This window comes from Cephus cinctus, unplaced genomic scaffold (genome assembly GCF_000341935.2).
Source record: "Cephus cinctus unplaced genomic scaffold, Ccin1 Ccin1_scaffold1184, whole genome shotgun sequence".
In the NCBI taxonomy this organism is placed as follows: Eukaryota; Metazoa; Arthropoda; class Insecta; order Hymenoptera; family Cephidae; genus Cephus; species Cephus cinctus.
The window spans coordinates 1180809-1203122 of record NW_014333664.1 but is presented as its reverse complement, the minus strand read 5'-3'; the positions used below and the strand labels follow the sequence as shown (position 1 = coordinate 1203122).

Sequence of the window (22314 nt, the reverse complement as noted above, 5' to 3'; positions counted from 1 at the left end):
GATAAGTGTCTATCAAATTGTATATATACATATCTGTATGGACTATCGAGCTCCAAGTGTCATGAGAAGTAGACAAAGAGAGAAAGAGAATGTAAAGACAAAGCGATAGGAAAAGTACGTGAAGCTGTTGAGTTTCTGAAATCGCGAATATGCGTTAGTCGTATTTCATCATGTGCAACTCGAAGATGCATGCAATCTTTGCACTGATAGTATTGTTGGTCTCAACGAGTTTAGGATATAAAAATCCAAATTATGAAGAAAATCGTCGAACGATGGTTCATCTTTTCGAATGGAAATTCGCAGATATAGCTGATGAGTGCGAGAGATTTCTTGGACCAATGGGATACGCTGCAGTTCAGGTATTTGACTGTATTAAAAAGAATAATAATAATAATTACGAAATTAAAGTAATTGATATCTGACAAAAGGTTATTGCAATGCATCTGGCAGGTATCTCCTGTTCAAGAAAATTTAATAATTTCAAAGAGACCATGGTACGAACGTTATCAAACGATGTCGTACAAAATCGAGACGAGGTCTGGCAACGAGAGACTGTTCAAACAAATGGTCAGACGTTGCAACAAAGTGGGGGTAAGAATTTTCGTAGACGTAATATTGAACCACATGACCTCAAATAAGATACCGGCAATTGGAACCGGAGGCTCAACGGCTCTGACTACGGACAAGGAATATCCAGCTGTTCCTTACAGTAAGGTGCATTTTCATAAAACGTGTGCACTCAAAGACTACAGCAATGCTACGGAAGTACGCGAATGCGAACTACTCAGTCTTCACGATCTGGACCAAAGACAGGAATACGTTAGGCAAAAGATGGTCAATTTTTTGAACAGCCTGATCGACGCCGGTGTCGCTGGTTTTCGGCAAGTTGATGAAAGAATTTTTCGAAAAAGTAATAAAAAATTAAAAATTCATTATACAAATTTTTTTTCTTAGTATCGACGCGGCGAAACACATGTATCCGGAGGATTTGGAGATCATATATGGTAGATTGAAAGATTTGATACCAGGTCAGGGTTTCCCGAAAAAATCAAGGCCTTTCGTTTATCAGGAAGTCATTGACCTTGGCGGTGAGTCGGTAAAGAAGTCAGATTATAATAAGACTGCTACGGTTGTCGAATTTCTGTTCGGTCGAATTTTGGGAGATGCGTTTCGCGGAATTAGACAGCTGAGAGAATTGGAAACTTGGGGTGACTCCTTGTGGGGATTGTTGCCATCCCGGGATGCTGTTGTCATGATTGACAATCATGACAATCAACGCGGTCATGGCGCTGGTGGAAGTTCGATTCTAACCTATAAAACTCCTAAGCAATACAAGGTACTCTGATCTCATCTTCGACATCCATTTGGGGATTTTTTCACCAAAGAGATCAACTATCGATAATTTGATATCGACGTTATTTTGAACCAGTGTAATTTTCCCTTTTGGTCAACAGATGGCCGTGGCCTTTATGTTAGCTCATCCCTACGGATTTGCCAGAGTAATGAGTTCGTTTGATTTTAATGATACCAATGCTGGACCACCGAACGATTCTCAAGAAAATATATTATCTCCAATTATAAATACCGGTGGTACTTGTACTAATGGATGGGTGTGTGAGCACAGATGGCCACAAATTTATAACATGGTTGCCTTCCGAAATGTCGTTGCTGATGCAGCCATTACCAACTGGTGGACCAATGATGATGATCAGGTAGCATTTTCAAGGGGCAATAAAGGATTCGTAGCTTTTAATAACGGAAATACAGCTTTGCGACGTTGGTTGACCACGGGATTATCAGCCGGACGGTATTGTGACGTTATTTCCGGAATGCTCAGCGGTGGACGCTGTACCGGGAAGACCATTGACGTTAACGAGAACAGCCTGGCACTTATTGAGATACTTCCAAATGACCTTGATGGAGTTGTTGCGATTCATGGCAAGGTTTGAATTTGATTATTTTAAATATTTTATTTCATTCTACTGATAATTGTAGAAATGCATTGTTTTTTTTTTGTATTTCAGGCCAAATTATGAACTCCTGGGATCCCATACAAGTTGAAGAGAAATCGTGAAAATTTTAATGCCAGCATCGGCCAATCTAGCAACTTGCTTTATTTCTGCAATAATAAACACGATTTTATTGAGAATACGGTTAATTACTCATTCACTTGTACGGATCCTTTGTTATGTTTTAATAAACATTCTAATAGGTGGATCTAGATGAATTTGAGTTTGTTACCTATCACCAATTCACTTTTTAATTTTGACAATTGTTCCTGTCATGATTATAGGTAATTGATTTAAATTTATTGCTAGCGCTAAATAGATTGTGTATTATAAAAATATTATTAGAGAATACTGCATAATCAACATTTTTGAGTTAGGATAAGTCATTGAAAAAATGTAAGTAATGCATAACCTGAAAATAAATTTCTAAAAATTCCCACAACCTTGTAAATTGTTATGCATCATTGATATACTTATTGATAAGTAATTGATATTTAAGTATTTATAGTAGTATTTAAGTATTTATAATTATCTCTTGACATCAATTGATGTTCAGAAAATAAACACCCACTGTCGAATAAGAATTAAGTTAGTTCTAAGATCCGTCGACTAAAAGAATATATATAATCACAATCAACAATCATGACGGTACTAGTGATAATGAGGTGGGCCAGCTGTATATAAGGCCAGAGTCTCAAAATATTAACACATTCCGGTAAAATGTGTGTTTCCGTATTGATACTTGCTCTGTTTGGGTCCGTTCTGGGGACCCATAAGGACCCACATTTCTCTGACAATCACGGTACTATTGTACATCTCTTTGAATGGAAGTGGTCCGATATTGCTGATGAGTGTGAACGATTTTTGGGCCCTATGGGCTATGGTGGTATTCAGGTATGCATTAAAAAATACGAATAGAGACAACAACTAAATTATCAATTACATACTTCAGACCTCTCCTGTACAAGAAAACGTAGTAATTGGTTCAAGACCATGGTGGGAGCGTTACCAACCAATTTCCTACAAATGGGTCACACGTTCTGGAGATGCAGAAGCGTTCAAAGACATGGTCAGAAGGTGCAACAAGGACGGCGTCAGGATCTACGTTGATGCCGTCATCAACCACATGTCTACGAACCAGAAGCTTGCAGTCGGTACCGGCGGCTCAACCGCTGATACTTCCGCTTTTCAATTCTACGCAGTTCCCTACGGTCCCGGTGACTTCAACAGGGGATGTTCAGTTACCAATTACAAAAACGTCTCAAATGTCCGGAATTGTGAACTGAATGGATTACGTGACTTGAACCAGGGCAAGAACTACGTCAGAGAGAAGATTATCGACTTTATGAACGGATTAATTGATGTTGGTGTTGCTGGTTTCCGGTGAGTAAAAACAAAACAGATTAAAGTACAGTAAATCTCAGTTGTTGATTTGAAAAATTATTTTTTTAAAAATACAGTATCGACGCTGCCAAGCATATGTGGCCAAACGACCTTGAGATCATCTACAACAAGCTACATAACCTCAGCACAAAACACGGTTTCAAATCAGGCCAGCGTCCTTACATCTACCAGGAAGTTATCGATAATGGCGGCGAAGCCGTTTCCAGCAAAGAGTACAACAGGAACGCTGCAGTTACTGAGTTTAAGCACAGTAATAAACTAAGCAACGCTTTCCAAGGCAGAGACGCCCTGAAGTGGCTCATCAACTGGGGCGAAGGTTGGGGTTTCTTGCCATCCGGTGATGCCCTGGTCTTTGTTGATAATCATGACAACCAACGTGGTCATGGATCTGGAGGATCGATCTTGACCCACAAGAAATCCAAGCTCTACAAGGTATTAAACAGCGCAAGCTCTTAGTTGGCAACGTAGGGATTTACGACACGTTAATTCTTATTCTTTCCGACAGATGGCCACTGCATTCATGTTGGCCCATCCCTACGGAGTTACCCAAGTCATGAGCTCTTTCCACTTCGATAACAGTGACGCTGGTCCTCCAGCTGATTCCTCCGGAAACATCATCTCCCCGGGTATAAATGCAGATGGCACCTGCAGCAACGGATGGGTCTGCGAGCATCGTTGGCGTCAGATCTACAACATGGTTCGTTTCCGTAATGTTGTCAAAGGCACCGCACTTAACGACTGGTGGGACAACAAGAGCAACCAAATCGCCTTCTGTCGCGGCGGATCTGGTTTCATTGCAGTGAATGGCGACTCCTGGGACCTTAAACAGACCCTTCAGACTTGTCTGCCGGCTGGTACTTACTGTGACGTCATTTCCGGTAACTTGGTGAACGGAAAATGCTCCGGAAAGTCTGTTACTGTCGGTCGCGATGGTAAGGCTTACATCGAAATATTAAAATCGGAATACGATGGCGTTCTGGCTATTCATAAACAGGCGAGTAACTTTATTGTTTATTTGTTTTATTAAACGTGTTATTGTTTAATCATTCAAACATTTGAATTTGATTGATCCGTATTTTTTTATAGGTAAAGACTAAAAATCAACACAGTTGGAAATGGTATCGATTAGCAGATTGGAATTTACTTCCTTACGTCGTCCCCAAATTAAATGCAGTAATTATACACTTATATGTTAGGCGTAAAATTAAGTTCTTGGAATTTTTTTGCATAATTTAATGTTAAATTGAAAAAGAATGAATAAGTAGCTAATCTTGAAAGCATGTCCCCCGCACTTTGTACGCATTTCTGCCATCTGATAGGCAATTGTCGAATTCCACTTTGGAAAAAAGATGACTGTTTTGAGTCAATGAAATCGTCGATGCTTTGACGGACTTCTTCGGGTGTTCTGTGTTTCAGCCAAGTGATGTTGAAAGGACCGGAAAAGGTGGTAATCAAAAGCGGCAAGGTCTGGAGAATACGACGCCGCGCGAACGAAAATTTCTTAATTTGATCTTATTTGAAACGACAAAAGAAAACAGTGCCTCAAGTGCTGCTTTTGGAAAGACATTGTATTCACTCTGGTTTTTGAGGTTATATCGATAAGAGTGCCATCTGTTATAGAGTATTTTAAAGCCGAGGCTTAGTACTTCCAGACCACCATAGGGCGGTAAAACATTGAAGTTTGAATGGTGTTATCGCTAACTAAAGATTAGGGCCGAGAACTTAGTTGTATGTACACCTAATAAAAGTGACAAGATATGAAGAAATAAAAAATTTTATTTCATCTATTTTTGCAACTAGTTTATTTTAACAGAAATTCATACATGAAAGATATCAGGATGTCATTAAACACAATTTATTTTTTACATAATTTTCCTTTAAATTTCATGATTCATCTGACAGCCACAGTCCAATCAGCATCATACATTGATCATCGAGGAATTCGAGCCCGATGTATTTCGTCAGCTGATCGAATATATTCATACAGGATGCGTTACGTTGCAGCCCAGAACATTGTTGGGTAAGGATATTCATAAAAAGTCATGTGATAGAGTTTTTGGGATTAAAATAACTGTAACACGTTCGCTCAATCCAAGTTGTTACTGCTCTGTATTGTTGCATGTGGTACGGTCAACGGACGGCAAATTGCTGATTGTTGTCAGCCACGTCTCCTCACTCTGTTTACACACACACACACACTTGCGTACACACTCTGATATTACAAATTTATATTTAATTTGTCCAACATCCGCGATGAAAATGCGATTTCGCAGTCTCGTCTCGAGTGGACAAGTTGTCGATTCTTTGATTGATGACGTCAGAGTGGAGAAGTAAATAAGAGAAGCATGTAGCATGGTCGCAGTGCTGCGATACTAGCGCCATCACACGTTAACTAATACGTACTACATACGCCGACACGTGTGAGGGTATAGTACGCTGCAAACTTCACGTTTATACGCACAACCTCAAATTTACTTTTATTTGCTGTCAAGTTAAATGAACGAAAATGGAAAACGAGGAAACTGAAGATAACTTAAAAATTCTAACACCTCCCGGACTACGAGAAAAGACTGACATGATGGACAATCCTGAGAATCAACGCAGTCATGGCGCTGGTGGAAGTTCGATTCTAACCTATAAAACTCCTCAGCAATACAAGGTACCTGTACTCTAATCTCATCTTCGACATCCATTTGGGTATTTTTTCACCAAAGAGATCAACTATCGATAATATGATATCGACGTTTTTTGAACCAGTGTAATTCTCACTTTTGGTCAACAGATGGCCGTGGCCTTTATGTTAGCTCATCCCTATGGATTTGCCAAAGTAATGAGTTCGTTTGATTTTAATGATACCAATGCTGGACCACCGAACGATTCTCAAGTAAATATATTATCGCCAATTATAAATACCGGTGGTACTTGTACTAATGGATGGGTGTGTGAGCACAGATGGCCACAAATTTATAACATGGTTGCCTTCCGAAATGTCGTTGCTGATGCAGCCATTACCAACTGGTGGACCAATGATGATGATCAGGTAGCATTTTCAAGGGGCAATAAAGGATTCGTAGCTTTTAATAACGGAAATACAGCTTTGCGACGTTGGTTGACCACGGGATTATCAGCCGGACGGTATTGTGACGTTATTTCCGGAATGCTCAGCGGTGGACGCTGTACCGGGAAGACCATTGACGTTAACGAGAACAGCCTGGCACTTATTGAGATACTTCCAAATGACCTTGATGGAGTTGTTGCGATTTATGGCAAGGTTTGAGTTCGATTTTTTATTGTACTGATAATAGTATAAATGCTAATTTTGTTGCATTTCAGGCCAAATTATGAACCCCTAGGATCCCATACAAGTTGAAGAGAAATCGTGAAAATTTTAATGCCAGCATCGGCCAATCTACCAAGTTGCTTTATTACTGCAATAATAAACACGATATTATTGAGAATACGGATAATTACTCATTCACTTGTACGGATCCTTTGTTATGTTTTAATAAACATTCTAGTAGGTGGGTCTAGATGAATTTGAATTTGTTACCTATAACCAATTCACTTTTTAATTTTGATAATTGTTCCTGTCATGATTATAGGTAATTAATTTAAATTTATTGCTAGTCCTAAATAGATAGTGCATTATAAGCATATTTGTAGAGAATACTGCATAACCAAAACTTTTGAGTTAGGATAAATCATTGAAAATTTCTAAATAATGAATAACCTCAGAATAAATTTCTAAAAATTCCTACAACTTTGCAAATTGTTATCCATTATTGATATACTTGTTGATAATCGATCTTGCTTCAGAAAACAATCATCCAAAGTCCAATAACAATTAAACGTAAACAAGTGTTTTCGAGAGCACAAAATAAAAGGAAAAGAAGATTCTAAGATCGGCGTTCAAAGATCCATCGATTAATATGAAAAAAAAGAAAAATGTAATCACAATCGACCATTATCGCGATACTAGCGATAACGTCGTGCGGCAGCTGTATATAAAGCCAGAGTCTCAAAGCATCAGCACATTCCGGTAAGATGCGTCTATCCGTATTGATACTTGCTCTGTTTGGGTCCGTTCTGGGGACCCATAAGGACCCACATTTCTCTGACAATCACGGTACTATTGTACATCTCTTTGAATGGAAGTGGTCCGATATTGCTGATGAGTGTGAACGATTTTTGGGCCCTATGGGCTATGGTGGTATTCAGGTATGCATTAAAAAATACGAATAGAGACAACAACTAAATAATCAATTACATACTTCAGACCTCTCCTGTACAAGAAAACGTAGTAATTGGTTCAAGACCATGGTGGGAGCGTTACCAACCAATTTCCTACAAATGGGTCACACGTTCTGGAGATGCAGAAGCGTTCAAAGACATGGTCAGAAGGTGCAACAAGGACGGCGTCAGGATCTACGTTGATGCCGTCATCAACCACATGTCTACGAACCAGAAGCTTGCAGTCGGTACCGGCGGCTCAACCGCTGATACTTCCGCTTTTCAATTCTACGCAGTTCCCTACGGTCCCGGTGACTTCAACAGGGGATGTTCAGTTACCAATTACAACAACGCTGAAAATATCAGGAACTGTGAACTGAGTGGGCTACATGACTTGAACCAGGGTAAGAACTACGTCAGAGAGAAGATTATCGACTTTATGAATGGATTAATTGATGTTGGTGTTGCTGGTTTCCGGTGAGTAAAAACAAAACATATTAAAGTACAGTAAATCTCAGTTGTTGATTTGAAAAATTATTTTTTTAAAAATACAGTATCGACGCTGCCAAGCATATGTGGCCAAACGACCTTGAGATCATCTACAACAAGCTACATAACCTCAGCACAAAACACGGTTTCAAATCAGGCCAGCGTCCTTACATCTACCAGGAAGTTATCGATAATGGCGGCGAAGCCGTTTCCAGCAAAGAGTACAACAGGAACGCTGCAGTTACTGAGTTTAAGCACAGTAATAAACTAAGCAACGCTTTCCAAGGCAGAGACGCCCTGAAGTGGCTCATCAACTGGGGCGAAGGTTGGGGTTTCTTGCCATCCGGTGATGCCCTGGTCTTTGTTGATAATCATGACAACCAACGTGGTCATGGATCTGGAGGATCGATCTTGACCCACAAGAAATCCAAGCTCTACAAGGTGTTAAACAGCGCAAGCTCTTAGTTGGCAACGTAGGGATTTACGACACGTTAATTCTTATTCTTTCCGACAGATGGCCACTGCATTCATGTTGGCCCATCCCTACGGAGTTACCCAAGTCATGAGCTCTTTCCACTTCGATAACAGTGACGCTGGTCCTCCAGCTGATTCCTCCGGAAACATCATCTCCCCGGGTATAAATGCAGATGGCACCTGCAGCAACGGATGGGTCTGCGAGCATCGTTGGCGTCAGATCTACAACATGGTTCGTTTCCGTAATGTTGTCAAAGGCACCGCACTTAACGACTGGTGGGACAACAAGAGCAACCAAATCGCCTTCTGTCGCGGCGGATCTGGTTTCATTGCAGTGAATGGCGACTCCTGGGACCTTAAACAGACCCTTCAGACTTGTCTACCGGCTGGTACTTACTGTGACGTCATTTCCGGTAACTTGGTGAACGGAAAATGCTCCGGAAAGTCTGTTACTGTCGGTCGCGATGGTAAGGCTTACATCGAAATATTAAAATCGGAATACGATGGCGTTCTGGCTATTCATAAACAGGCGAGTAACTTTTTTGTGTATTAGTTTCATTGTTTATTTGTTTCATTAGACGTGTACTGATTGTTTAATCATTTAAACATTTGAATTTAATTCATCTGTTTTTTTTATAGGCAAAGGTCTAGAACATCAATACAGTTGGAAATAGCATCGATTAGCGAATTGGAATTTAATTCCTTACGTCGTCTCCAGATTTAATACAGCAATTCTACGCTTATATAATAGGTAGAGGACGATGTGAAGAAATGAAATATTTTGTGTCATATATTTTTTCAACAAGTTTATTTTAACAGAAACAATGTACTGTTGTTGTGTGATTTTTTTCTCTTTTCCCCAATAATTCCTACTATACATAATATGACAGTTAATCGTAAATAATAATACACGACAGACTTGCGATCCGGAAGTAGAAAATAGGGGGAGGATGGAGATTTGAGTTTCATCAGTTGAACAGGAAAAAAAGGATGTTCAAAGTCGTTTCACAGTGGATGGGACGAGTCGATGAAGTTTATGAATGAACAGGAGGAACAGGAGGGATAAGAGGGCAGGGCAAGGGGGGTAAATTAAAGTATCACAAAATTGCCGTAACGCGCACGCACTTTCGCCTATACAAAGTTTAACAATCGTACATCGTTTATTCATACATGTCCATGCATACGTATACGTACACTGTCATACTCTCTTTCACTGTTTCTCTTTTCCTTTTTTCCCTTTACATTTGCTTTCACTCACACTCTTTTTTACACACTATGGTTAACCACGTGTTCGATAAGATTGAATTATACTAAATAAAATACTATTGGATTCTCGTAAAAGCACGATATAAATTAAATGCCTATGCAGTATGTACAGTGTACCGTTTTAAGTAAAAGCCGCTAAACGCATCTGTCTCGCGCGATTTCCAAAAATCCCCAAACGAGTTCGCACTTTCGTTACGCACGTGTATTGATACTTTTCTATCTCTTGACAATACATTAAATACGAAAATCGTGGTCCATAATTGCGCTCGCGGTTAATTCCTTGTACAATGTGATTGTTCGTTACAAAAAGAGTGCTTTTTCTTTCATATACCTTTGAGGATTCTTGGATTTTATTGTAAAATGGGGCTCGCGAGCGTTTTACAGTCCGCAGTAAATTTAGGCTAATTGTAAATCTAAAAATACTGCTCGTCGTGTGAACTGGGTTTTAATGGTGTAGTACGCGATTCTGTTTTAGTGTATTTCTTCGACATTACGCACTAATTACGTCTTACACGTTTATGAATACAATAAGGCAACGTCTGTTAACCGCTAAATAAATAAATGTTACATTATTTAAAGAAAATGTACATTCGCACTCGACTTGGCTACGCGCTAAAAAGCTATATATAATTAGTCTGGGGTACGTTACAAAAAATGTTCACGTGTGATTATTGCCTGTATTGTCTATCCATTTTTTTTTCCGTATTTCGCTCTACTCAATCTCTCACTTTTTCTCTCTCTTTCCCTCTCTATGCATTTTCCGCACGCGCGCAAGAGCATTAGCAAAAATATAATTTAGTATATTTATTCATTTATATTCATTCATATAAAAACTTCGTTAAAATATATATATATATATATAAAAAAAAAGAAACAACGATTTGAGCAAATACGTATTCAACCTATATATTCATTCATATAAAAACTTCGTTAAAATATATATATATATATATAAAAAAAAAGAAACAACGATTTGAGCAAATACGTATTCAACCTACAGTTAAAGATATAATCGAAATGTTTGTTATTGTTATTGCACATTGTTTGCCGCTAATTAGGGTAAATCTCATTCCATTCTCATTCGATGACGTTCTCGACCTCTTCGATCAGGTCGATTACGTCTTATCAGGTAACCAAGAGTGACGCTCGAATCGCCACGCATTTTATTATTTTTTCCATAGACTCCTAACTTTTTCGTCTTTTGAATTAACACTCGCTTATATGCGCGTTTTAAATTCGCTTTCCTATATTTCAAAATCGCAAAGCGTTCGCACCGCTATTATCAGTAAATAGTATAGGCGATCAGTCATAAATATATAATTTTAACCGATTACATGGAAGACGCTGAACGAAAGAATATATCGGAATTCAATTGTTTTGAATTTTCTAAAATTTTCAAAAATATCCTGCAATATGACGGTTCCTTTTTTTTTATAATCAACCATCAGTTTTCTGCACTTTCCCATGTCCTCGTATCATAAAAATTTTACATCCTCAATGCGATAGCTCTCTATAGCATTTTCCTTTAAGTACAGAGCGGTTGACCAGAAATACCAATGGTCTCTTAATTATTGATTTCAGGCACGATTCCAAGACACGTACTATTCCCATTTCGTAGGAGTAGAGGTCGATATCAGAGGTCACGCGGATAAGGCTGAGAATATGAAGTCGAGGATGTTAAAAGGCGTAGCGAACGAAAGGTCGCCCTGCGGCATAGAAGCATTAGGTACTATAAGACGGCGGAGTCTCCAGCCTTGGTATTACGTCAGAATATAAAAATAACACACAACGATATTCTACCAAAGGACTTTTCTGCTTTAACGCAGTTTCCGGATTTGATCTTGAGCAAGATAGCCGACTGTCATTGCTTTATCGGTTTCTTGAAGACGACTTCCGGTTTGCGTACAGGTCGTTGCACGCGACGTTCTATCCTGAGGGCCTTGTTGAGGTCGATATCAGGCCCCGGAGTCTCCGCCAGTATTTGTCAGTTTCCGGTACTGCTCGGACGACGACCAGACGGCTGCGTCGCGACGGCAGCAGCAGCCGCCACGGCGCTCAGCGCCGGCAACGGCGTCTGATGACAATGCGCACAGTGAAGACACACCGTGCACGCGCCGAGTTTTCTCGCCAGAAGTGCGCGAAGCTTCAATGCCGGGCCCAGCTTCATACCAATTGGACCAGTTAGATGATCTTCCGAGAGTAAGGGTAGCGCAGCACCATCTATACGATGCTCGCGAAAGTTCTGGAACAAACAAGATAAAAATTCGATTAAAAAAAAAACGTATGGACGAACGTAATAAAAATATTTGGAAAAAAGAAGAAAAATAAAAGCGCAGTGGCAATAGAAAAATTTTTTTGAAAAATCCAAAAAGCACCAACCACCACTGTACAGGATGTCAAGAGGAAGAAAAAAGTGAACAGAACATATGAATATAGCAAAGAAGTCTCGTCGATCTGAAAAAAAAAAAAAGAAACCAGTTCATTCATTCTTTCGAACCTAAATACGGAGAGGGATAATTACGTTCAGCGGCTGTAGGTTTGCTGTAGTTCATGGAATACGAGTACCTTTTATGAATGAAATATTCCAGCCGTAATGTGACTTGCGCACGCAACGATATAGACGGCCTAGGCTGCAACCTAACCCAACCGGTCCGAAGACGCACGCGCTCTAAGATCCTGCCACTCGGAGCATTGCGATCTTCTTTCGCGTTTCTTATGCCTCCCCTTCTTTCCTCTACCTGCTTCTTTCATATCCGGTCTCGTGATGCTCGCCACCGCGACGGCCGCGGATAGACGCTCTCGCTATAGGTATAAAAACACGAAGCCAGTACCCCGAGGGTTCGGTCCAACCAGGCACAGAGCGTACCTACTGGCGGCAAAGAGAATTTGTAATTTATTCGTAATGGCCGAGGCGGCAATTCCACGTTTAAGTTGCATTAACTGGTCTGACTACGCAGGCACCACTACTACTCGCGGCTCGAGCAACGACGCGCTATGCCTAACCTTAAATTCTTCTTCTACTTCTCTTTTGCTACTTCTCCCCGAGACGCCTAATTAACGTCATTACGCGAAAGAGATGTTCCCTCCTCGGGGACAGAATGACCGTTATTAAATGTACATAAATATAAGGCTCACTTTTATGCAATACCCTAAAACTGGTTTAACGATCCATGAGCATGAATTATGCTCCGGTCCGCCGCGCCACGAATTATCCTTAAGATCCGTGCACATGAGCGCGCTCGGAAATTACAATGTAAACCCGCACTTGTGCTCGCCTTCCATTTCGGTCTGACATTTACTTCACTTGACTCCTGTACCTTCCGGCCACTCGGCAGGCACTGCCCACTACGCTTCACTGACAATTCCAAATTCGCATTCCTCCCCGCAACTCCAGCTCGATCGATCGCTGGATACGAGTATGTGGATTCGCGGAAGTTTTCATGTGAAAAAGTCTCTTACGTCAATTCCAGTGGTATTAATCTCCTTTGGCATCCACGTCAACGGGTGAACGAGTTATTTGACTGCAACTCCATTTTTTTTTATTTTTTTTTTAAATCCTTACTCCATATCGCCAAAATGCCAAAGTATAACGTGACCCTCGTGGCAGCTGCAGTTGTCGGAATATATATCATCTTCGTGTTGCACCGCAGGCGACTGCGCTCGGCCGATTCCGAAGAAGACAACCTATATTTTCTCCAGCCAAGCTCGAAAACGCGAGGGCAACGTCGCTACGCATCAATTATACCTTCCTCAAACACATTATTAGTCTGGTGCGTCGCATGTGCGTACATACCGACCGGGGAAGCGTGTATATAAATTAGTATTATTAATTTATCGATGATCGACCTGGTTCGAGAACGACGAGGGGAAATTCGATGAAATATATATATAAAGGATTCACGTAAGGAATATTACTTTCAATGAACAGTGTGAAAGCGTGATAATTTCTAAAAAAATTTTGAAGAATAAAAAAATCGAGACTCAAATTCTTCAAGTTGTCAGTACGGTTAATCTTCAACGAGACTTCCGGCCAACTATCTCACAGATGTTCCTGGAAAGGTTATCCCGATCCGCGAGGTCGTGGAATTTCACGAGATCTTAAGAATATCGTATATATGCCCGTCCATATGAGTATGGCGTTCCAGAAGGTTCCCGGCAAAGGGACGAAGATACGTAACGCGGATTCCGCGCGTAAGAGGCGCAGACCGCGTCGTTCGCATTCTTGCGCGGCTGCCGGCATTAGCGGGGCCCGCGCTGATAAATAATTCATCCGGCAAATATAAATGGATGCGTGTCGTTGCTGACGTTCGAGTATAAATCGGTATAAGACACACAAGGCTACCTGACACACTGGTAGCGTCCCAGGCCGTACGTTCTGACCCGTACAAGTCGAACCCAAGTGTCACGTGGACGTTATTGCATATCTCAGTCACACCTAACCTAATCTCTATTCCTGACCGAGGTGCCAGAACAAAACGGTACCAGAAAACAAATCGACCACCAATACCCACAGAGGGTCTAATGGAGATATAACCTGAAATTAGACTACTAGATGAGACAAGCCAGTGGCGTCCTTATTTAAAAAAAAATCTACAATAAAGCCCCGTTCACATTTACGAATGATCGTTTTAATATTTGTATACGGGGATCGAAATTTTTTGAAAAATTTTTATATCGTGCCGAGGGCCCCTGGAATCGTTGCTACGCCACTGTGCATCGAGGACTGGTGACCTGCCACGCCCTGGCGAGGTCGTCCCGCACCTCCTGCTTCTCCGAGAGCGACCAGCGACCGACGACCGACGACTGGCGACCAGCAGACGCCCCAGGCATCAGCTTAACCAGATCAACATCCAGCGTTGCGCTCTGGCGCTGGGCATCCAATAACGTGTCTATGGTATATCTATATATTCGAGTCGTGTAATGCCATGCGTTCCATTTGCCCGATACTAATGGAATTGCCGAATGAATCCCTGTGGAACGTCCGACTGATCGGCGAGGAGGTAGTGAGGGGGGCAGGCGAGGTTGTCTGCTGCAACTGCAGAACGAACCGAACGACGGATCAGATATTCCAGAGGGATCCGGTGCCTTCCTGGGAATTCTTGTTGCACTGTAATTGAGAGACATTCGGCGGCTGTGTATGGGTGCATTAGCATCTTCTGCTGCACCAGGAGCCGGGCAAGCGTATTAATTGCTCATCAACGGTAGCGAAGGGTGTATATACGTTGATATTAGCATAAGTAACTGGTTTCCTGGAAGGGACGTAACAACCTTGCAAATTTCTTGCCGGACAATTCCGAAAAGTAAAAAGTGTCCTAAAGGGACCGTATTACAATTTCGTGTTAGTTTCTTTATTTATTTTCACCAGACTAATGACTGCTCCTGATATTGCATGCTGGGTATGCGTCATTCTATTGGCGCATATCTGCACGTTTACTTTTTTTACAGAGACTATCTTGTAGGTAGGTACCTGCCTGTCTACTTACTTGCTATATCTGTCCTGTACCTAACCTATACCCACTATCGGCTAAAACCTTTATTAATCCTCGTCGTCGTAGCGCTCGGCAATAATTCGTTATTAGCGTTCCGTAGCGATAAACTAGCGCCAATAAATCTATTCGATTCGGCACGCTCGCGTGCGCAAATCGTCGCGGCACGCGCGAAACGCGTCGCGAATTACGAGCTCTCATCGATGAATCAGTACGATTTGAAGATTCGTCTTTTACGGCGTTTGCCAATTGTAAATTGGACAGGCTCTCTGAGCTGATGTACAATAGTTTATTCAACGTAGGTAAATATAATACGATATATCGATACGTTTCAGTGAGTGCCAAATATAAAAAAAAATTGCCGATCGACATATTTATATATACGACCAATGACGGATACGAAAAAAAAATTATTTTTAGTTCGTTCGACATTTTTCAAAATATAAAATCTCGAAATTAATGAATGCGCCTGTCGCCGGGCAACCCGTCATACTCGCCATATAGTAATGCTGTCATGTATAAATTACTTTGATATTTGCCTATGGATATTTTTCATAATAATTAATAGCGCGATAACACGAATCACATATATCGAATCGGCTGTCAATGGATGCATATTAATATTGGTTAATTCCCAGCAGTTGAATATTGATAAATCAAGAATTTCTCTGTATGCACGTGAATCGCGAAAAAAGATCGACGTCTCGGGACGCTGAAAACTCGTCGGTAACTCAAAGCGCCAGTAGGTATCCCGTCGGGTTGATAGCATTAAATGGATACATAACGATGTACATAGGTTCACATATCGCGCGGAGATACTGAAATCGCAAGTGGAATCAATCGATCTGAAGTTGCAGCTTATGCACGCGGTGTAACACGCTTCTTTCCGATCGGGTTCCCACATTCGCGTCGCATTAAAATAATATATTATGCCGCGTTTTCCCATGAGGGGCGGCGCACCTTGCCGGCGATGCTCACGACGCGACGTAAAGTTACGAGGCGGCGTCGGTATAAGCAGAAGCAAAAGCGGCAGCGACAGCAGCCCGAAGGCAGCGCCGCGCGCAACGAACTTGGCACCGGAGACGTCTCGATGGGGGCAGCGGCAGCAGCGCCATTTCCATTCCCGCCGGTGGCAGAAGTAGGTACTAGTCGATCATAAGATAAAAGTGATTGACTTTTGAAACGAATCCAACGTCAATGGGATTTTACGTAAGATAAAATACGGTGCGTGGATGTACTTTTGTTCTTTGAAAAAAAAAAGAAAGAAAGAAAAAAGAGCATCACGGATTATCGGCGACCTTCCACTTCCTTCTTCAATTAGCTTTACAAGCGGCCGCTCGTTAAACTTTTATGCTTTACTCAACGACTCGTTACGAGGTCCCATATACGTGGGTCCAGGTATGTATAGGGCGATTCTGATGAAAATCTCGGGCACGCCGGCCGCTCCCTCTATATAATATCATACCTTTTTATTTGACTGCCGGTCGCATTGCCGATGCCGGCTACGATCTCGATCTTAGAGCGTTAAGCACACACGACCTTTACCGATCCGACCGTGAACTTTCTAAGCTAATGAATTCCAGACGAGTCGCCGCAGGTGCGTTCTGCATTTCCTGTCGGACCCCGTTCCTCGCGGGCTTCGCGTCGTCCCGGTGAAAACTAGAAGGCTACACTGGTACGCGGGGGACCCGAGGTCGGCCTCGCTCGGCTCTTCGTCACTCCTAACGCGCATATACAGCCGTTCACGTATCGGCAGAGGCACTCTCGGACACAGGTGCACGAGATCCGAGGTGCTTTTTTTTATGAAGATCGCAGGAAATGCCCGAGGCATTAAAAAAGGAAAATTTATAATATCCAGGGAAAGTCATGGGTGTAATAAAAAAATTCTAAGTGGGTACTACGTTATATGTATACACGGTTGAGGTCAGATCTCGTAAACGGTACCCAGTGTGATTTCTGTACCGGATCGTTGATGATGTCGGCAGAGATGGCGTTGAGGTACCTGGACGAGCGGCCTCTCGAAAGGCAACCTTGCAATGACCTCGGATGAACCCGGGTGCTCGTGGTAGTAGATAGTGCGCGGTTACGTTCAGCCCGTAGCCCGCTAGACCTCCGCGGTCGAGTTATCGGCAGGAAATCTACTCCCGTAGGCATGCCGCAGGTATCGCCGTGGCTACGCTCCTGCACGGGTATACCTACTTCTACTTCTACTTCGGGCCCCCCCTGCCTTCTGGTTCTGGTATTCCTGGCACCCTAGCCATTGCTCGAGATGGCACTGCCGCATGGTAGGCTACAACGTGCTACCAGCGGGAGCGCGGCTCCGATACAAGATACTGCCACGTGTTACACGCTGTTTGCCACCAGAGGAACGGCGTGCGCTATTCTTCCAGGACAATAACGAATCGTCCTTACCGGAGCGAGTGTCCTCTTCCGCCATTGGTCGTAGCGCTGGAATTGACCCGGGACACATGTACGCCGAAGTTGTAGCACGAAATTTGTAAAAATTCCAAAATTTTTTTTATTCTATACACAATATAGTACACGACTGCGGTAACTGATTGATGAATTTTTTTAAATTTACCGCCACTGATGTACTGCCTTTTTACGCGTTTGTTCGATGTCGGTACTCGATCGGTATTGTCGCGCTCTACATGTCCGGACGGGCGCCGCGCAGAGAATGCTATAGTGGACGAGAGGTCGCATTGATCAGGTCCTTTTCAAGATGACATTTAGTGCTGTGGGTGGCGGGCGCCACGCCAAGGAAAATGTCAAGGAGCGTCGAAGTGACCAAGGGGTGGGGAATAATGGATTCAACGCGACCTTATATAATGATGGCGTTTTTTAATAATCATAAGGAATAGTGTAAATATTGCTATAAAAATATAATGAATTTAATGGGAAACTGTATAAAATTTATATTGGTACTGGATTTTCTTTCAATTTTTTTTTCTTTTCCTAATGTCTTTTCAACCGCGTCGAAGTGTCCACTTCTGTCACGGACAATGAGTTTCACATAGCGTCCTATGTACCGCTAGTATCGATTTACTATCTATGCGCGAGTATCGAATCGAGGATGATTAATAAAAAAAATTCAAGCATGTCACTGAACCATATCGTTTTCGAAGTACACTTCGAGCAATCCGCTATGCAAAAGAGTTACTGACGAACCTTATAAATTTAAACGGAGCGAGACAACCATGTACGCCATTTGCGTCCGATCGACATTTATAGAATTACTCTGTGAAATTTTAATGCGAGCTGCGTGTCGAACGTCATCTACCACAGGTGATCAGTGACAATGTGATTCTGCCGAGAACAGGTATAAGGCCCTCCTTTGTACTCTTGTGTAACAAGTACACAGTCATTTAACCCTTTAAGTGCCGGGCGAAAACCGATGCCTATGTGAGAATAACCGGACGAATTTGACGAATTTTACAACGAGTTGGGCAAAAAGGTCATAAAAATCAAACTAAAAATGATAATCAAATATTTCAAAAAACAACGTATTATGGAAGAGAGAATAATGTAATGCTAATTGTATTTCAGCATTTATTTTGAGATAGAGCTTTCTCGCGATGCGAAGAATAAGGTGCCATCGCATACGCAACGATATACCGTCGTCCGGCATTAAAAGCGTTAAGGAGTATAGACTATACGTATACTCTCCTTTATCTTAAAATACCGTAATAATTTTTAGGGATGCAAAAAAAAATTTCGAAATTTCACGGTTAATTCTCAGATTTTTCAAATTCATTAGTATCGATCACAGAGATATCAATTGACGACTATCGATTGAATTATCAATTTGTAATATAATTTCTGTTGATTTCAAATCAGTATAGACAGACGGGTATGGTTTGTCAGGATAATGAAGACTATAAGGTTAAGGACAGATAAGGACAGAGAACACGGATGATCGATACGATTTTCACGGAATCCTCTGTTAGATCCACCAAACCCGATGATCCAGGTCAATTCCGTGTAGTGGGGTCTGTGAAGATCCCGATGACTTTTTTGCGCCAGGAAGGATCTTCATTGAGAGACCAGTAGCTTAAATGCTCCTAGCGCGGCGTTTCACAACGGTTTAACGTGTCGATTCACAAGGACTGAAGAACCGAGTAATTCCTTGGGTAGTTTTTAAGGAGGGACTTAACACGGCATAAAAGTGTCTCATGATCGTGAGAGAGACCGGTTGGATCACCAGGTCTGGGACCGGTGCAATGAGTTCATTCTGGATTGAAGAAGGCCTACCGATTCCTCCTTGGATCGTTGTTTCACCGATAATTGATTGACTCGGTAGGCCCCGTATCGAAATCGGTCAATTTTTACCGATCGGATTGCCGTCATTTCGTGCACGTTCGAGCGTAACACAAACAATGGGCCAGACGGTAGCACGGACAAAAATGCTCACGTGGTCCATCACGGAGATCAATTAAAACTAAACATGGTACTTGCGAATTTTGACTGCCGATTTCAAAATAAAAAAAAATTGCCCAGCTAATTTCCTCCTCGTGCTCCGTACTCGACTCGGCCCAAAGCCCGATATCGATTAGACAGTTTATATCTTACTCGATGCTCGCGTGCGAGCGGATACAAGCCGGATTGGAAAGGTGGGTTTTACGTGTGCACATTCGTTTCTTATGGTTTCGTGATCTATGGCTGTACGTGGGAGCTAGAATTACGTCAGATATGCCAACTGCGACCGGTGCCAGATGCTTCCCTCTGTGTGCAATTATACGGAACTAGCAGAAATCAAAATTTTTTTTTTTTTAAATATCAGACCTATGAAACTCTCCTAAAAGTATATTTACGGAATATTTAATAATTTTATTAAATTTTCATGGACAATAAAATTCCAAGACCAGACCCATGAGAAAACCCGTAAAGTCCATCGCTCGACATTTTGACATTTGTCTACTGCTCGGGACACAGGCAGAGCACGCCGTTGAAGTCAGTCGTGCGTTTCGTATCTAATGCCCTTTAGTTGGGTCGAGTATAATAAGCAACAATGATAGTGATTTCGCTTATTTGTTAAGCTCGCGAAGATTTATCTGGTGATTGAGAGCGGCCATGTTGAAACGGCCACGACTTCGTTCTCACATAATAAGGACAAGGGAACGTGAATATTAAAACGAATGGGACGGAATGACGTCCTCGAAGAAATAGGGGCAGCCTAGTTTAGTTTATCTTGGAAGTTCAAGCAAAGCAAGAATAAGAGAGAAAAGCACTAATGAGGTAGCTGCCCTTTTTCCCCCCCAAGGAATAGCCCATTTCGCGGGTAATAAAAGTTCCCTAGCCGTGGCGCTAGTGTCGGCTTTAAAGCAGGCGGTATACGAGCTGCGACGAGACGTTGTTCTCAACGACGCGACGTGGTTAACGAGTCGCTTGAAGATGTCGCGTAAAATGAAGGGCCTACCTCTTCCTCCCTTGACACTACGATTATACTGCACCTTTCAAAAGTTCCTGACGCTAAGCTCTTCGTTCCCTATATTATGGCTGCAGATAAGCCGGGCTTGTCGCTTTAATGAAAATTGTCGTGTGATTTCGCGTTAATACGTCACAAACCAGTTGCGCAGCGTTGCCGATACAACTATGCACTAGATACGTATATATGTTAAAATTATTTTTAAAAAATCAAAAAATTACATTTTTAAATTATGAAAATTTTTTACGATTTTTTCTTTCAAAATCCAATATCAAATTCTAACCAGTAATTTCTAGATTACGCTTTTCTGTTTTCTGACTTGAATTTACCTATAGCTACATCGGAGATCTCAAAAACCGCAGAATGTAAAATAACCACGTGGTCTCAACTACCGGCACAGCGGAACTGAGACCTTTACCACTAATCCTTGGCACAGGGAAGAGAAAGAAAAAAAAAAAAAGAGGAACTGCCTGTATATGCCCCGCGAGGAACTTTCCTCGCTGAAATCTCAAGCCCACCCCGTAAAAACGTCTTGAAGTTATTCGTAACTTTATACGGCTGCTCCCCATGACCATAGATATACAAACTGAAGTTAGCTTCGTCCGTTTGATTCCCGCGTCACATCCAACTTGGGTTAACTGTCTTAAGTGAGCGCGCCTGTGTATTTCTACATGTACAAATGTAGGTAATGGAAACGGTGAGCGGCGTATAATAAATTGGCGAATGGTACCAGGAACGTTAATGGGAATGAATAGAAAGGAAAATGTAGAAGCACAAGACAACTAATTGACAAGGAGAAGAGTAGCTAAGGAGCGTTAGTTGGCAGTACTGAGAGATGAATAAAATTAAAAGAGAAAAAAAATTTCACAACGACAAAGCGGTACCAGAGATAAAAAGAAAGGTTAACGCCGGTCAGGTGGATCGAGGGGTCAGGAGTTCAGCTTACGAAATTTTCGTGTTACGATTATTCGCGGTCAATAAAGGAAAGGAATAAAGAGAGAAATAAAAGAGCAAGTGAGACACGGCAGAAAATTCGCCCTGGACCCCCATTACCATACGTTATTGGCCGCGGTGTCGGTCGGTCAGTGTTGCCATAACTCTAAATAAATAAACCCCAGAGGCAGATAAATCTGCGATACGCCGCGCGTGTATAATGCAAATGCAATCATGTCCGGGGAGCCCGGCGATGCTTAAAACTCGGACGGGACTCTCTTAGCCTGGTCCAGAGTAGAGATCCTTGGGCGTCCTGGATGCTGCAGTGGAAGTCCCGTGCAAGAGGAAGCCTGGAGCGAGCCAACCCACGCGACTTCTAGGTAGCGTGGTACATCACAGCCGGGATAGTGCGTGGTTGCAGATTTATCGAAGATTTATCGATAATTAACGCCCGTAACTGCTCTAACGTTCTGCCATTTTTTTATTCGACTTCTAATGACCCAATCGTTCGTAAATTCTAATCCCTACTGCTTCCACTCTCTGCCTCTCTCTCTCTCTCTCTCTCTCTCTCTCTCTCTCTCTCTCTCTCTCTCTCTCT

The 22314-nt window shown here is 42.0% G+C and overlaps 5 protein-coding genes across 13 annotated transcripts in view; 4 read left to right on the top strand and 1 right to left on the bottom strand.

The window, feature by feature from the left end:
- Positions 1 to 131: 131 nt before the first annotated feature.
- On the top strand, positions 132 to 2451 carry LOC107272515 (alpha-amylase 1). Of its 3 annotated transcripts, XM_015749731.2 has the most exons (6): positions 132 to 359; positions 451 to 567; positions 640 to 881; positions 955 to 1336; positions 1455 to 1943; positions 2025 to 2451. In XM_015749731.2, the coding sequence occupies exons 1-6, from the start codon at positions 171 to 173 to the stop codon at positions 2034 to 2036; spliced, it is 1431 nt and encodes a 476-aa protein (XP_015605217.2). In that variant the 5' UTR covers positions 132 to 170; the 3' UTR covers positions 2037 to 2451. The 3 variants fall into 3 exon arrangements, with proteins under 3 accessions (XP_015605217.2, XP_015605216.2, XP_024945520.1); XM_015749730.2 differs by having other exon boundaries at positions 451 to 881; XM_025089752.1 differs by having other exon boundaries at positions 173 to 359; positions 429 to 881.
- Positions 2452 to 2714: 263 nt separating this feature from the next.
- Positions 2715 to 5928, top strand: LOC107272406 (alpha-amylase 1). Of its 4 annotated transcripts, none has more exons than XM_025089750.1 (6): positions 2715 to 2903; positions 2962 to 3392; positions 3470 to 3845; positions 3919 to 4407; positions 5316 to 5433; positions 5906 to 5928. In XM_025089750.1, the coding sequence occupies exons 1-6, from the start codon at positions 2730 to 2732 to the stop codon at positions 5911 to 5913; spliced, it is 1596 nt and encodes a 531-aa protein (XP_024945518.1). In that variant the 5' UTR covers positions 2715 to 2729; the 3' UTR covers positions 5914 to 5928. The 4 variants fall into 4 exon arrangements, with proteins under 4 accessions (XP_024945518.1, XP_015605017.1, XP_024945516.1 ...); XM_015749531.2 differs by lacking the exons at positions 5316 to 5433; positions 5906 to 5928 and adding exons at positions 4500 to 4586; positions 4830 to 5200; XM_025089748.1 differs by lacking the exon at positions 5906 to 5928 and having other exon boundaries at positions 5316 to 5762.
- Positions 5929 to 6195: 267 nt separating this feature from the next.
- On the top strand, positions 6196 to 7360 carry LOC107272514 (alpha-amylase 4N). The gene is made up of 3 exons (XM_025089757.1): positions 6196 to 6297; positions 6366 to 6684; positions 7230 to 7360. The coding sequence occupies exons 1-3, from the start codon at positions 6263 to 6265 to the stop codon at positions 7311 to 7313; spliced, it is 438 nt and encodes a 145-aa protein (XP_024945525.1). The 5' UTR covers positions 6196 to 6262; the 3' UTR covers positions 7314 to 7360.
- Positions 7361 to 7437: 77 nt separating this feature from the next.
- On the top strand, positions 7438 to 9428 carry LOC107272512 (alpha-amylase 1). Its single transcript, XM_015749724.2, has 5 exons — positions 7438 to 7631; positions 7690 to 8120; positions 8198 to 8573; positions 8647 to 9135; positions 9246 to 9428. The coding sequence occupies exons 1-5, from the start codon at positions 7458 to 7460 to the stop codon at positions 9255 to 9257; spliced, it is 1482 nt and encodes a 493-aa protein (XP_015605210.1). The 5' UTR covers positions 7438 to 7457; the 3' UTR covers positions 9258 to 9428.
- Positions 9398 to 22314, bottom strand: part of LOC107272513 — a 122913-nt gene continuing 109996 nt past the window's right edge. For 3 of the 4 annotated variants that reach the window (XM_025089755.1, XM_025089754.1, XM_025089753.1), the window contains one exon: positions 10784 to 12114. In XM_025089755.1, the coding sequence (XP_024945523.1) occupies positions 11857 to 12114 (258 nt within the window). In that variant the 3' untranslated portion in view covers positions 10784 to 11856. The other variant, XR_003061221.1, reaches the window with a different exon arrangement.

Bases quoted from the DNA above. Each gene is read 5' to 3' on its own strand.
- LOC107272515 (XM_015749730.2), top strand. From the start codon at position 171: ATGTGCAACTCGAAGATGCATGCAATCTTTGCACTGATAGTATTGTTG. The intron at 360-450 runs GTATTTGACTGT...TGCATCTGGCAG, and splicing joins TGGGATACGCTGCAGTTCAG to GTATCTCCTGTTCAAGAAAA. The intron at 882-954 runs GCAAGTTGATGA...TTTTTTTCTTAG, and splicing joins GCCGGTGTCGCTGGTTTTCG to TATCGACGCGGCGAAACACA.
- LOC107272406 (XM_025089748.1), top strand. From the start codon at position 2,730: ATGTGTGTTTCCGTATTGATACTTGCTCTGTTTGGGTCCGTTCTGGGG. The intron at 3,393-3,469 runs GTGAGTAAAAAC...TTAAAAATACAG, and splicing joins GTTGGTGTTGCTGGTTTCCG to TATCGACGCTGCCAAGCATA. The intron at 3,846-3,918 runs GTATTAAACAGC...TCTTTCCGACAG, and splicing joins AGAAATCCAAGCTCTACAAG to ATGGCCACTGCATTCATGTT.
- LOC107272514 (XM_025089757.1), top strand. From the start codon at position 6,263: ATGATACCAATGCTGGACCACCGAACGATTCTCAA. The intron at 6,298-6,365 runs GTAAATATATTA...GTGTGAGCACAG, and splicing joins GACCACCGAACGATTCTCAA to ATGGCCACAAATTTATAACA. The intron at 6,685-7,229 runs GTTTGAGTTCGA...ATCTTGCTTCAG, and splicing joins TTGTTGCGATTTATGGCAAG to AAAACAATCATCCAAAGTCC.
- LOC107272512 (XM_015749724.2), top strand. From the start codon at position 7,458: ATGCGTCTATCCGTATTGATACTTGCTCTGTTTGGGTCCGTTCTGGGG. The intron at 7,632-7,689 runs GTATGCATTAAA...TACATACTTCAG, and splicing joins TGGGCTATGGTGGTATTCAG to ACCTCTCCTGTACAAGAAAA. The intron at 8,574-8,646 runs GTGTTAAACAGC...TCTTTCCGACAG, and splicing joins AGAAATCCAAGCTCTACAAG to ATGGCCACTGCATTCATGTT.